The sequence below is a fragment of the Colius striatus genome, chromosome 1 (genome assembly GCF_028858725.1).
Source record: "Colius striatus isolate bColStr4 chromosome 1, bColStr4.1.hap1, whole genome shotgun sequence".
NCBI lineage: Eukaryota > Metazoa > Chordata > Aves > Coliiformes > Coliidae > Colius > Colius striatus.
Window position 1 is genome coordinate 190,757,266 of NC_084759.1, and position 16,142 is coordinate 190,773,407.

The 16,142-nt window shown below is 40.2% G+C and overlaps 1 protein-coding gene across 1 annotated transcript in view; it reads right to left on the reverse strand.

The window, feature by feature from the left end:
* The window catches only part of GRAMD4 (GRAM domain containing 4), an 81,055-nt gene that overhangs the window by 37,841 nt on the left and 27,072 nt on the right, over positions 1-16,142 (reverse strand). Inside the window, exon 3 of the mRNA XM_062018484.1 lies at positions 8,258-8,378. Coding sequence (XP_061874468.1) covers positions 8,258-8,378 — 121 coding nt within the window. The remainder of the gene's footprint in view (positions 1-8,257; positions 8,379-16,142) is intronic.

Here is a 16,142-nt window from a genome sequence, read left to right on the forward strand (position 1 = left end):
CTTTGTCTTGTGTAGTTAGGTTGCCACTTCCAAAATGGATACCAGCCATCTTGTTCCTCATAGTTCTCCCAGAGCTGGATGATGAGTGGTCTGGAGAGTCATCTCAGCACACAGACAGCAGCAACAGTGGGAAGAGGGTAGGAGATGCAGCTTGAGTGTGGCACTATCTGGTCAGTTTTAGAAACTCCTTCCTACTGCAGTAACACTAGATACTATTACCAAGACAATTCAGTACAAAACTGAAAACTGACCACATTTTAAGCAAGAGTTCCTCACAGTTTTTTTCCTGACGCTGTCCTCACATTCATAGAATCATAGAACGGTAGGGGTTGGAAGGGACCTTTAGAGATCATCTAGAGATCATTCTTTGCTGGAAAAGTAGAAATTCACATTATTTAGACTTTAAGTTCAGCAACTCTTTCACAGCAAAAGACTAAAGTCAATCTATGTTCCTACACTAGATTTTTATTTTTCTGTTCCCTTTAATTTAAAAAAGCCACAAGAGAACTTGGTGAGGCATAATGATGGGTGTCAGCATCACTGATCCCTCTTTTGCCAAGTGCTTCCTCAGAATTTGTTTTGGTAATGATGTTTTATGTGGACTCCACATTTGAATGTCTATAGTTTTTAAAAAGAAGTAGATGAAGAGGATGTCCTATCAAGCTGATGGCAGAAACTCTCAGACTTTAACTCAGACGTGGTTATGATAACTCAGGCACAAAGATGAGAGTAATTTTATTTAATATTCTATTTACCTTGCTATGGTATTTTGTGAAGCAACATTGAAGAGATGAAGAGTTGTATACAAAAAGTTTAGCAGCTACATCAAGTGAAATGAGAGTTACTGATTCCAGCACGCTGTTGGGCGTGGTCAGAAAGAGGTACTCTCCTAATGGCACAAGAAGATAGGCTTGTGGCAGTACCTTCTGCACCATCATCTTCCTGGGAAGAACTAGTCAGGCTTTTTTGCATTTAAGAACACCTTGCTTTGTCAATTGAATGATTTTTCCGTGTGGTCAGGCCTCTTGCATGTTTGCATGTGTCTTTCACACAGAAAAGAAAAAAAGGAAAAAATATTCTCTAACAGGAATATTAGTGCCGTAAAAGGCAAAAAAAAGGCAGATAAACATTAAAGTAACCACATTTTTTCAGTGTATATCATTTCCTCCTCCCTACTCTGTTCTACACAGGCATTTTAGTAGACTGGAGAAGTGAAACAGTTAAACATAAAAACTGAGTATTCACGATAACCTCTCTCCAGCTCAGTCTGGTTTGCCTGCACACATTAAAATGAAGAAGTGACCTGTTATATTTGGAAACAGTCATGCTAATTTGCCTAAAAAAACCCCAAAACAACTTAAACAGGTTTGGCAGCTAAATAATCCCTCTTTTTACTTTTTTTTTCAGTTTCCATTATTCCGTTGTGGTCTCTTTGCTCTTTCAAAGGTAGAGCTCCTGCTCCAGTGCTTACAGTAAGCAGTGGTTTTGAGAACCAATTCTGGAATCTTTTTGCATATGCCTACAGAGCAGGGAACAGCGTAGGCTCTCTCTATACTGATAGGAAATAAGACAACACTGATGCAGCAGAAGCAGTGGAGGGACAGCTGAGCCTGAACCATCACTCTGCTTCTCAGTGTAATTAATATTCTCCTGGTACTGTTTTCCTCACCCCAACAGAAGAACATTCCACACAAAACTGTTATTTCACATAACAAGAGAGAATGATTTACAAAGCACATAATATTTGACACAATCTTTTTCCTTTATGCAAACTGGTTTAGTATCCTCTCTCGTTCCTGTTCAGTCCCACTTTGAGTAGGTGAGGTTGGAATTAAGATGTCATTACTATAGTATGTATAAAATAGTTATGCCAACAACCAATTAGTAACTTTACATTTACATACAGACTTTTCAATGGAGCTTTACTGTGTTATAACAGACATATATATATATATATATAAAAAACAGGATCAGTTTCTTTTCATTACAGAAGGATTTTAAATTAAGCTTCCTGAAAATATGCAAACTATCTTAAAAATCAATAGCTTACTGAGACAGATTCCCTTCTCAAAACATCAAGTGGGAGGCTTTCTATTGCTAGATACACTTTTGCCAGCTTGAAAGTCATTCAAAATTACTGTTGCTTTATGAATTTTCAGTAATTTCAGAGACTAAAAATGGCACAGGAGTTGAAGAATCCATCTAAAATACAGGGAACTGCAATAATTTTTTTGTCATCGCAGGAACAGTTTGCACTCCCTGGTTTTGGCAGAAGTGAAACAGCCTATAAATGTTGAAATAACATGTGGCTTGGGAATACCAGCAGGGTCTTCCAAGGATTTTGTGCTATTAATCCCAGAAGGGAAGTGCAGATTCTACATGAGGCTCCAAAGGTCTCTGTCCAAGTTATACAAAAGGGATAGGGACAGCAGTGCTGACCTCTGCCCTGCCTGAGACCTCACACTAACTCCACAATTCATGAACACAAGTTGAGCACTTCAAAAAAAGGCAGAAGCAAGAGCATACTCCTCCTACATAACATGACGAGTAGCATCTGTTTGAGCTGGTGGAGGAGCTTAAACAATATACCTCTCAGTGCAGTGCTGCCCCACAAGAAGGCAGGATGGTGTTACATCGTCGTGAGTTTGTGTGGCCAGGTTTTGGTAGTGGGGAGGTTACAGGGGTGGCTTCTTTGAAAAGCTGCTAGAGGCTTCCCCAGTGATATGGACTCACTGCTGGCCAAGGCTGAGTCAATTAGCAAGTCATATCCCTGCCTTGTTAGGAAAAGGGAGTGGTATGGTGGCTTTGAGTGGCACATGGCACTTAGCCAGAGTTAAGCCACCACACATGTGATCCCTCCAGGCTGGGTCCTCCAGCATTCTGGCATCTTCAACTTACCACCTTTCACATGCTTTGTCCAATGATGAGAGTAGGTTGCATGAGCTGGGCCCAGGACAAGAACCAGCCCAGGACTCCAGTCTGCTGCCACACTGGGCCAGAGTGGCATCCTTTCCCTTTTCCCCGATTTTGGGTACCTTGTGCTCTTGGAAGCCAAGTTGAGAGAAGGAAAGAACACAACCCATCCTCCATCAGTCAGAGCCTTACAGTGGTCTGAATTCTCCTTCATCCATACTGAGGCGTCTTAAACACCAGGCAAATGTTGTAACCTGCTCACAACTGCTTCTTCCAACGATGTCTCCAGGAAAATGAAGTCAAGAGTTTTGGAGAGTGTTTTGTCCAGGAAGGCTAGAACCAAACTCAATATACATGGTACATCATCTAAGCATCTCTGGGTATAAGCAAAATCTTTCCCACATCTCTTAAGAAATTTTCTGTAGTTTTTGAAAAATCTCCCAGTCAGAAAAACTTTGGAAATGTGTTAGTATTAAGCAAGCAAGAGCAGCTCTGGTGATCAGACAGCTCTGCAACCAAGCTCACATCATTTTACTGTGGCTTCTCTGGGTTCTCAGGGAAAATATTCATGACGAGTGCCCACCAGCAACCATATGCAAACCACAGCCCTCATCAGAGGAACTCTGCAAGCTCAAGGGACAGGTGCAGATCTACCAGGAACACCCTGTTTAGCATTTGGGAGTCCAGGATTTTAAGCTGAAAGAAAGGAGGCTTAGGAGAAGCAATAAAGGGTGAGAGAAGTCCAGTGAAGCTCCACTACCGCAGCAACCTCGATCCTCACCAGCATCAGTACACTTTAGAAGCCTACGCTGCAGCACCAAGATCCCTCAGCCAGGGTTTACCATCTAGTAGTGAATGGCTGCTGTGGCCCACAGCTGATATTTGGCTGCCACTCATATACACAGCAGCTACCAATTCTCTTACCGAGTTCTTCACCTGCTACTTAAATCAACTTTTTACTCTGCTTCAAGATTTCTGAACCAAAAGATGACTACAGGCTGACAGGTCAGCAAGAAGACAGCAAAACCAATGCATTGAAATTGTTCCTCTGCTCTTCTCCAGCTCTGCTACTGCAGTAGGTGTTTGACTCTCCAGGAGAAATTACACCATGGGTGTTCTGATATAGTTGGTAATTGGCCTCTGACTCAGTTTTATAGTCAATTTCCTGCATACAATTACTAGGGCTGCTCTAGGAGGTATTAGCATTTCTGTACAGAATAGGACTTTGTAGTACAGGTCTTTTCTGGTCACAATCACCACCACACACTTTGCCTGTAAGGTTTATCATTTTCTAACACTACAGATATGCCCCCAAGGACCAGATATGGTTTTCTGGAGCCCTACTTTCATGAGGTCTATATTCTGCTAAGTTGCTTCTCTCACAAAGAATCATTGGTCATTTATACCAAAAAGCAGAAGTCAGAGAAAACACTGAAGTTAGTCACATGCAAGCTTTTAAAAGGCACATGAGAATAAAAAGTGTGGGGAAATGGAAATTTCAGTGGGAAAGCAGCGTAATCTTGACTTATTTTGTAATGTTGGTATAAAAACCATAGCCAAAACCAGCAGTTTTGTAAGCCCCTGGAGACTCCTATCATGGCCTGCTATATGGAGTGGAATGTAAAAACCCTCACAGGACAGAACTTTATTTTTTCCTGAAGCTTTTCATCCTCATGTGACATTTCTTCAATTTACCAACTTATGACTAACCCTCTTTAACAGCCCCCAGTTTGGTTACTCTTAGCTGCAGCTACCACCACCTCCTCTTCCCCGAGCTGCTAAAATTAGTATTGCAAAAGATGGAACATCCTTGAGTGAGAATTAGCTAATACTTCATGTAAACCATAGGATGCACACATGCTTACAAAGCACCCTGTAGCACCCAGCCAGAATGCTGATATCTGCAAAACCCCCCTCTGTAAACAGGCACAAACAGCGAGGGAAAAAAAGCAGAATGTTTACCCGAGTGAGGTGCAAACCCAGAAGGACACTGGCTATTACTTAGTTTTTCAAAAATAAGAGCAGCAAGCACAAGTTTTTTTCTTGTTCAGACACAGACAGATTTTGAAACTGAAGCATTAAAACCACTAACCTTAGCATAACTATCCAGTCACCCCAGCTCAGTACCTGCCTTCCCAATCTGAACCCTCAGCTAGCACCAAGGCAGCGTTCACACTCATTTAGAATGGATGATTCTGATGGTAACAGCTCCAAGACAAAGCTTTTTCCACCCATGTGCATTCAGAGGTCCAGCAAACTAAGCTCTTTGCACTTTTCATTCAGCAGGCATTCAAGTCTTATTCCACAGGACTTTACCCGACACAGTAGCCTCCTCAGACCAACACACACCTTTTCAGCATTTCTGTACTGCTACTTTCAGTATTCCTTACTATGGCTTGGAATCAGCTACTAGATTAGAGATTAAGACCATTCCTGTACGGACAGAAAAAGCAACTTTAGCCCTTTTGGCTGAAAGAGTCAGATGATCCCTCCCTTACTTAAGACATCATTATCCAAGATCCCCTCTTCTGCATGCCTCATCCTCCTGTCAGTCTGCAGCTTAAACCCCTTGCATTTCCAGTCACATTTTATTTGCACTTACAGCTATGCAGAATGCTAAGCAGTTTCCCTTCCATCTTCACCTCTCCAGATGTTTCGATTATCTCTCTGCTAAGGAAGAGATTCATCTGGCATCTTAGAAGAAGATGCTTTTCCTTTACAGACATTTGTCTCCAGCAACTATTTGCTCCAGCTTTCCTCAGGCTACAGTTAGGCTTGGGATGCATTTCACAGAAAATGGTACTTTGCCAAACTGCACCTTTTGTTTGTACCTGCTAATGGCAGCTTATGAGTTTAGAGAAGACTACTAGTTTGCTCTTTCTGTAGCCAGGCACCTGCAACTACAAACCCAAACTGACTTGTACTTGTTTTGCCTATGTCTATTTATACATGCTACATAACTAGGAGGAAATATCTCCACCTTAAACCTCCTGGCTAATAATACACCTGTACAAATAATATATATAGCAGAGGTAAAAATAATTAGAAATAATTATTTAGTCAAAGTAATATTTTTAGAAACACAACATGTTAAATAGCAAATCCATGGAACTTTAAATATTTCCCCCCCATATTAGCAGTTGCTTTGATTTCTGCATGACTTGCAGGAGGAAATCGAGTAAGAGGAAATGACAAACAGCTTATGTAAAAATACAATTCTAGAAAGGTGTCCTTAAGGAATTTCATAATTAAAACAGTATGCAAATACAGCAGAGTGACTAGCTTTCTCAGAAAATGACTATATCTATTGCAGCAATAGGGATTATAAAAAATAAAAATCAGGCTTTCTTCCAATGGCAAATTAAACAAACTGCATATTTCACAAATGTTTGTCTGGTCACCATCAGTTCACATTTGGAAAGTAAAAAAAAAGAAGTAAGCATTTTTAGTACATAAAAACCCAACATAACTTGAAAAGAAGGCAGAAAAGAATACAGGAACCATATGAAAAAGTGAGTTCTTCCTTCACTCCTGCTGACAAATACAGTCATATACTCCAGATCCAGATTTTGAAGGGGTTGGGCAGGGGTAAGGGTATAAATGGTATTTTTTTCTTCTATTTTTCATGTACAGAGCTGCAAATGACTTGCCAGGACAACACTACAATTGCAACTAAAGCAAACCTAAGGCTTTGGTAAAGGGCTCTTGACCTGACAGTAAGGACTGGAGTCACCCAGGGCTGACTCACATCACTCAGCTGAGGTACCCTATTGTTGGCCTGAACCTCCAACCATCTGCACAGGCTACATGAGGGTGAGCTTCATTACTCTTTACCTTGGAGTTTGCTACAATGGTCTGTGCAAGCAAAAAAGATTCAGCTAGAAGTGGTCACATCATTGATTAGAAAGTTTTCAAACTACAGCACAAACCTGATGAGTAAAAATATTTACAAAAACAAGTCTCTCAAATAATCACTGTAACCACATACTAAGGACTGAAAATGGATTTACCAGCCACAGAACTGTTTGGGAATATAATGTTTTTACAGCAAAATACATGTCATAGTTCAAACTAGAAATCAGTTCTGGGAAGTCCTACTGTTTCTGTTACACATCAGATTACATCACAAACATCTCATCTAGTTTAAAAAATGATTTGATAACAGAAGGTTAAGCAATACATCTTTGGGGATGGAAGGAGTACATGGTAATTCTCTACTGCACTTCAATAAGAATTCAAATAAATCAGTGAAACCAACAAGACAAGGCAAACAGAGCTTTCAGTTTTTGCTGGATATTCCAATCAAGTTAACTCTTCCAGATACCAGTGGAAGTTGATAGCAGCACACTATAAATTCTCGCCCTGTCTCCTTTATCTTGTCTCCGTTTAACATACAAGGAAAAAAACCACGAGCACCAAAACCAAAGAAATCTTGCCAAATTATATCCTTAAGAATATGCTGAAGAGAAAATACAAGTCTTCTTGTTATCTTATAGCCTTGAAATTGAGTAGAACCTATAGTCTTGTTACTTCTACCCCTTAGAAAATATCTGACAAGATTCAAATATATAAAAACAACCCTGATATTATGAAGTTACAAAATAATCAATTAAAACAACCTTTTTGGGAAACAATTGAGCCAGAGAACTCTCATGGGTTTATTACACAGGTCTCTACATCTATCAAGTTAAAAGAATGCTTGTCTCTTCATTTTGTTTTTGTTGTTTGGCACTTTTTTTGTTGTTTTTTTGTGGTTTATTTTTTAAACTATCCTGCCTTAAAAGTCATCAGTTCAGATCTGATGAAATAAAATCCCAAAAACCTTACAGCCATGAATGACAATTTTGTGACATATATACACATTCACAAATAAAATCCAAACAAGTAACATCTGAAATCTACAGATCTCTTACACTACTTAACTTCATATACTGTTAAGAGATGTGTGTTTTAAGATACGCTATTTGTTGAAACAGCTGTCCAGGAAATGCATTGGTTACCCCTTCAGAAATCTCTTCCTTCTTACAATTACTTCTAGACATAAAAAAAGCAATCACATTAAGATTAATTCTGAAATAACCTGAAGATGTCAACATCATGCAGTGAAGCAGCTTTTGTTATGTAGTGAGGTACATTGTGAGGAATGCAATGAGGAAAAAAAATATCCAAGTGACCCAGAAACCCTGAGAATGCTTTTAAATTCCTCCTAGAGAAGCGAGGCCCATGTGCTAGCTGCAGATCAACACACCTCAAAATTCTGATGCCAGCTTTCGCAATTTAGAGGAGCCTTATTTCAGTAGGCTTAAGCCTCTCATTTCCACAGAGCATTAATTTCTCTACTTACGTAAAAAGTGTTTTTCCAGTAAGGCTATTTCCAGGTGACCTTTGATCTCATTCAGCCTGTCAGACTCCGTTCTGTTAAAATCCGGGACTCCTGATGCCATGATGATGGTCCCTGGACCAGCCTACAACAAAGCCAGAACACACTGACAGCTCAGGCACATTTTTTTTGTCATTTAAACAGATCAACTTACTTAGGAGGCACTAAAGACACAGCCAAGTGAGACACATGCAAGTACAAACAACTTTGCATGCCTCTTATTCAGCATTAAACTAGCAAAATAAATGAGTGGAAGCTAATCAAATGCACAGCATCTCTACCATGCAAATTTACAGAACACAATTCTGCAGACCTCAGAGAGTTAGAGAGAACAAAGATATTTTCCCCCATCTTACCAGTTCTATTGCATCTTCTGTTGATTTAAAAGGCGTAGTTCTACTGTCCCTCTCCTCTTCCCATTAAATGAACAGTCAATGCAACATAGTTTACTTACAAAAATATGAAGCTAGCAGAAGTAACACTTTTCCAGATATTTACTGAGCTATTAGAAAACACACATTGTATATTTTAATACTCATTTATGAAACATGTAATTCTGAAGACACAGTCTCTGCACGGAGGGGGTCTCTCACTCCCCTACCTCCAGCACAACCCAGTTACTGCTGAATGATGTCATTGATGCCCAGAAGCTTTCTGGCAGGCCAGGAGAGGATGGAGCCAGGAGGTGGTGTATCTTGACAGATTTACCAGCACCCTGTGAACAAACTCGGCACTGGAAATACCATAGAATGCAGAAATTAAAGAGCGATTTGATTAGTTAGGAAGAGCAGTAACAACCACCTCCTCCACAAAGTGAGCACAGAAAAACCCCGAGCCCACATAACAGAAGGCAGGTGATGCTGTCTTTCTCTCAAACTGGGCATTTTGAGATAGCAGAGGAAAGGGTGAGTAAGGGCTTATCCTGGGTAAGGGTCCTTCAGGCACTGTTTACATTCCCCACTAAGCACATAAAATCTGTCAATGAGAATTACAGGAGCTTCTCCAACAGTTCATGCTCAAAACTGAAATGCTAGATTACAGAAATCTGTATCTAAGAAATTATGTAAAGACAAAAAAGGATTTAGTACCTATCCTAATCATTCCCCCACCCCTTGTTTGAGCCCTGACAACATACAGGAACTGTATTGCTTTCAAAAGTCAGAGTACATACATTTAACTATGACAGCTTAAATTACAAACATATATAAACTCAATTAATCTATGAGAGAGTTAATTAAAGATAGTTTTTTATGTGTTAGGAAAGATGCACAGGAAGCTCACTGACAGCAAAGTGTTTTCACTGTTGGGAATGATCTGCACTTTGAAGATAAAACAGAGTGGAGATACCTATTAAACATCTGTTTTTCTTGCTTGAGCTGAACAAATGCTGAGTTCTAGCCTCAGAACTTGTCTATACAGGCAAATTAGGACACTAAGCATTTACTGCACAGTGTTTACCTGGCACCAACTCCCCACCTGGGCTTGCTCAATACAGCGCCAAGCAAAGATGCTATTTCCAGTCCCAAAAGCAACACACACCCACACAGCACTCTGCCAACGCTGCTGGCCCCAATGAGGAACAGAAGCTGATATCTTAACAGCAGCTCTGTGCTGCTTTCCATTTCGGAGCCAGCACAAACCATGCTATAGCAGAGATGGACAGAACCCAGGGGCAGTCCTCACACGGGCAGCTGTAGCACAGCATCTTCCTCCCTGGGCTCCGTGTTTCCTTTTCACACCTGCCAGAGAGGTGCAGCAAGACATGTCGTTCACAACTGCTCCAGCCACTGCTGAAGAGGAGGGGTGTCTGTTTTTAGATGAACACAGGCTGGCAATTAATCTCTGTGTTGATTTCTTATCTATAGAGCTGTGTTGTATTTATTTATGCTGCAAGATTTAGTGTTATCACTTGCCAGACACTTAGAGAGGCCCAAGGAGGATGGTGTAGCTGAAGTCAAACAGACTTCAACATACTCTACAGGCAGGCACAATGAAAGCATTAATAGAATACAGATTGTTGCCCAGGCGTTAAAGCATGACTTTCTGTATTGTGTATCTACTTCTGGTACAAAGGGTCTATCTGTGCTCCCAGCCCATGGGAGTGAATATGAAATTGTCTAAAGAACAGGACCACTGCTTAAAGATAAAGAAGTAGATAAACAAATAAAATCAAATACAGGTCAAGGAGTGAGACACTGTACGCATCAGGAATGTGCTCAGGAATGTACATCAGCCCAGGGCTCAGACAGCACCCAGCTCCCGCCCAACTAGTCCCCATGCCCCAAACCCACGGGCTGTGCTGGGGACAGAAGCACAGAGGCTGAGGTAACAGAAGAGAAGAAAAAAGGGGCTAGCAGACATCTAAGCATATTCAAGTTTTCATCCTGATTGAAGATACTCAAGATGTTTCACCCAGAGAGGAGCTACACTTCAGAAATGGACCTGCAGAAAAAGTTCTGCTTTTGCTTCTTCAGAGATGTTAAGTCACTAATTAAAAGCCAGAATACCTTGACTGTGGCTCTTCGGAAGCGAGAAAAAGCAAGCAGTGCATAGCCCTGGGGACAGTGCTACAAGTTAACAGGACTCATTCTGAAAGCTTTCAAATATTTAGAACTCTTAAAGCATTAGATTCGTCTGACATCAGTTGATGGGTTAAAAATCAGGAGGTACACATCATTAAATAAACCACAAAACATTACAATGATCTTCTAATTTAGAGAAAAAAGAATAAAACAAGTCCATTAAGTTAAAACAGAAGGTTAATTGCTAAGAATACTAGGAGCAAGATCATGTAATTATCATGTAATAATAAAATGGTTTAACCAGAGTAGTACAATACACAGTGATATAAGTCTGGTGGAAAATAAGGCAATCAATTTCCAAAATTAGTAACATGTTTTCATGAATACAATTTAGAAGTGCCCAGAAAACTGAGCATGCCAGGACAGTGATATGGGAGGCATTTAAGCAGGCAGTTCTTTTGTCCCAGAAGTGTTTCAGCCATATGAACATATCTCACTCTGTCAAGGGCTATTAATGAGTTAAAAAGGTAAAAAATAAATGTATAGGTTTGTTGGAGGCCAACTGCCTGCCTCTGAATTCAAAAAGTAATTGGTTTAGATTGATGTCACTGTAGTGTACAGATGCCCTTTCTTGCTTCTGACTCACAGTAAAAGCCCTGTGCAGGCTTCCATAGATTTCTGCTTTTCCTTCTGCCTCTGTAGCTTTGACAGTTTTTAACACAGGAGCCCTCTTAAAATGTTGGCAATCAGTACTATTTAGTGAAGACCACACACTAGGTTTGGTGGTGCCTAGGAAGCCGGTGAAACATCAGAGTTGAGAGCGGAGTCAGAGACAGAGGGGTTAAAGGAAGACCTCTAATGACGACAGATTGCCTCTAACCCACCATCTAAGTTCAGAGCTGCTGCTCCCAGATGCATTCAGCACCGGATTTGAAAAACCACATCTGCCCACAAATGTGTTCTTCAAGCCATCTGTAGTTCAGTTTTTTCATAAGTGCACCTCTCAGCCTGAGAGTTCACTGCCTTCCCTCCCTTCTTTCACCCTGTGAGCCATGGGATTTTGTTCTGTGTGCTGTGCACTGATGCCACTGTCTCTGTACAACCACAGAAGAGGTCTAAGTCACTTCTTAACCAAGCTGACGCAAATCCGTCCTCTCCACTTGCAGCACAGCACATCTTCAGCATCACACAGAAATGTAAATGGTCAACACTCTCCTTTTCTTTTACTTGCACAACATCATATATGGATGACTTTTCCCTGGAATGATCTACTAAAACATTGGTCTCATTTCCAAGTTTCCAATTAACTTAGACATAAGCAGTTCTCAAACACAGCATAGGGAGGAGTGAGGCCACAGCAGGTCAAGCCCAGGGGCATAACCATTCACTCAAGTCACTCCCCAAGGCCCATTGGTGGCCAGGACACGATACTGGGAAAAAGTAGTTTAAAATACAAAAATTTAACTTGCATTCAATCTGAGCAGCAAAGCCAAGGGGGAAGCCTTCAGAAATACAACAAACTACAGAGCTTGTCTAGAGAGGTCATAGTCTCCCAAGTTTCTGACACTTCACATGCATGATACTTCACATGGTACTTCAAGTTACAAAAAGGTTTTCCAATGCTGCTGCATTTAACTGATGTAAGGAAAGGGAAAATACAACAACACAGCTCAAGAACAAAAGTATCATCATGAATAGTTAATCCTCAGTAGCTATTCTTGGAAGCACATCCATACTGGCAAGCACCTAAAACACAGATATATTCTATGTACATTTTAAAAAAATACCTAGTACTAGCCAGGTTTAGAGACTGGTATCTTCACTGTAGTATTTGCATCATACATTATATCTTCCAATCACTGTAAATGAAGTGATAGATACAGAAGCATTTAAGGCAGTAGCACAAACAGACTAGACTCTTTTCACTACAACATGCCAGGTGCAAGAGCACTTTGACTTGTAATTCTCACTGCCAGGTTAGCGCAGAACCTCCCAGGTTTTAAACACAAGTTCATTCTTTTCCCTCCTCTGCTGAAGGTGACAGGTCCTTCTCTGCACAGAGTTCATTCATACACCTGTACATAGTACTGAGCATTTTCTACCAGGACATTTGTCATGTTAAGACAGTAATAAATGAAAATAAATAACAGACTTATTGATAGCACAAAACAACGAGACAGAAGTTGAAATAAGGCAAATCAAGCTAGAACTGGTAAATGCAAGGGTGGGCTATAATTTTCAGGGCACAGTTCCATTTCCTGAACATTTGTGTCTTAGCAAATCAAGTTGCTGGAGCAATGTTTTAAAGCTTTTTTTAGGTACAGAATTGTGATCTACCAGGAAGAAACAGAATAGGAAATTATGATGGCACTAAATAGATGAGACTTTAATCACTAAGCAAGCAGCATTATCTGAATTTCCAACACCACAACAAGACAAATGCTAATATATTCACTATTAGCAAGTACTAATGGTCCAGAAGTTACCTTCTCTACTTATTTTGTGATTCTGGTGTTTTTACAAAATGGTGCAGAAAAAACAGTGCTGCAAAAAATGCTGAATGTCCTTGCTTTAAAAAAAAACTCAACCAACTATCTATGAGAAAGAAGGAATGGAGGAAGAACTCTGAGAAGCCATTCAGGTACTGAAAGAGATGCTTAGCAAAGAGTTAATTTGTTAACCACAATGGCTTTGTGTAGCAGGGCACTCTGCCTAGTGAAAAGATAACACTCCTAAGGAAGTCAGGCTGTCTTTAGCAGCAAAGGCAGTTACAGACCAGCCTGACTCAGCTATCTCCAAGAATAACTGGGCAGGATAGGAAAATTCCTGAGCTAGTGGGCTGGGAAACAGACATCTCCGAGATAACATTGTTGCTAGAAACCAGATGTTTCTGCTAGCTTTGCTGAGATGTACATTCAGCAACAGATGACTGACAGCCAATCACTTTATTCTATAAAAGCCCAGCCCCATTTCTGCGGGGCTGGGGATTCCTACATACTCTTCCTTGGAGTATGTCTAGAAATTCCTCCCTTGAGCAGGGCCACCCCTCAAGGTTATTCTCTGGAACTGAGTGAAAGTGAATCACCCGCTGTCATCAATATGGGTAACACCATTGTCTATGAAACAAGTAATCTCTACAAAATAATTAATCATTAATCTACCTCTGAGCGGTTAATGCAATTAATAATAAGTAGTAGCTACAGTACTGTGTAGTAAATAACCCACTACCTACTTAAACAGAAAACCTGTATTTTTACCCTGATTGTGACTGTATATAAAATATATTTCCAATTCCAATCACAACATTATTGGGTAAAATTAAAATTCTGGTTTGCTACATTTTCTGAGTTTGCCATCAATACCCTGCAGGTGGGTGTCACTGCTGGCAATGATCTGATCACTGTGCCCCAAAATCCACAGACATCTAAGAAAGTACTTGCTATTTAAGACATACTTGGTAATCAGGCACTGAAAATGGAAAAAGTACACACACACACAAACAGCCAGCCTGTTCAAATAAAGAGTAAGACACCTTCTGAACCAAGTCTCAGAAACCACTGAGGAGAATTCAAAGGAAAATAATAAATCCTTCCAAAGCCAAGGCCCTCCTACCAGGAGCTGGTTGTGTGCTTTGCCCAAACACAAGTTAGGAAGTTTATTATTGAATCAAATAGGTAGAGCACTCAGTTTTAAGACAAAGAATATAAGATGATCTCATCTGGCCATCTTTTGTATCCTTCTATGTGGTATAAATTTTGCACATGCTACTTCAGTAAAACGTCTGAAGTGTTGGGACTAAATCCCACTGCAGTATCTGGGGCCTGCGAATGAACATTCACTTCATCTCTTGGAGGTGTGCAATGCAGGATGCTCTTCTCTGCAATCATGAGCTTTTATGACAGGCTTTTTACTCTAAAACCTCCATTTCTGGCAAGTTTTTGTACACACTTGTCAAGTTCAGACACATACATAAAGAGGCAGTACCTGATGGGCACATCTCTAAGTGCCTGGAAGCACAGTACAGAAGGGCCTTTCATTCATATAACTGTGCTGTACTGTTCTAATAGGCAGAGATCTTTCCTTAATGGCTCTGTAATGATTAATACATCACATTGGGATTTTAAAAAAAAAAAAAAAAACCCAGCAGCAGAGAGGAGCAGAAATGAAGCCTTTGTCAAGAGAATGGCTGTCAGTGGAATAAGAGACATATTGAAGACACAGATAAGGGGATCACAACACAAATTTTGCACGTCTGTGCTAAGTTCCAAGCCACCAATCTTGCTCTTCAAGCCAATAAGTTCTTTATCCAGATTTCAATAGAAACAGTAAAGCAACAGAAGTGGAAGCACAGTGCAGTTCACAACTATCTGAAAAGACATGCAGCCTAACTTCAGCTTATGCACATGACTTGCATTAACTTTTGTATGCTTTCAACAGTTCCTCAAAGGTATTTAACAGGAAGAAATCAGCAAGATATGGTCTTCTCACAATCAGTGTAATAACAGTGTATTACAGAGTTATTACTAAGTTTATTACAGAGCCTATAAAAGAAAACCACCGTGCATAAGCAACTTAAGATTAGGTTTAGAATTAGAAACTGAATTAGAAACAATTCAGGCCCAATTCAACCATATGATCTCAATAAGAAACAGAGATATAATTCAGAACTGCTCTGTTCACACAATCTCAGCCACTATTTTAATATTGACTTAGAAATAAAACCATTACTTACTTTACACTCCTTGCACCTCTGAAGCACAGAGGATTATTTTTTCTGCCTTTGTTTTATGGATGGCCATCACCACTAAGTGGACAGATGCCCATGAGGGTCAAGCGCTGATCCACCGAACTTCTTATGTTAAATTTTTCTCTTATACATCAAACCTTTCTCCTAATAGAAGCTGGCTTATTTTGCTCATATCTGTAACACAGCTGCTGCTTTTAGACTGTTCCAACATCACATTGGACTTGGAGCACTCAAACGTCAGGAGCAGGGCAAAACAAGTTTGACACTGTTGCTGCTTTCCTCCTTGACTTGCTTCTTGTTTTATAGAACTATACTTAACTGTATCCTAAGGTCTTAGGATTGGACAATCTACTTAACAGTATGCAACTGGTCGAAAAACTGTTTCTCTTCAAATAACTTTCTCTACACACATTGCTCAACAACTTGAAAAAACAGAGGCCTTCACTGCAGATGTTTAGCTGTAAGGCTTTAATAGCTAGTCAAAACTGTAGGTTTACCTCACCATTTCCTCAGCCATACCATCCTGAAGCTACTGTCCTCCTGAAGAAACACAAAAAATAGTATCTAGGGTTTAAGATAA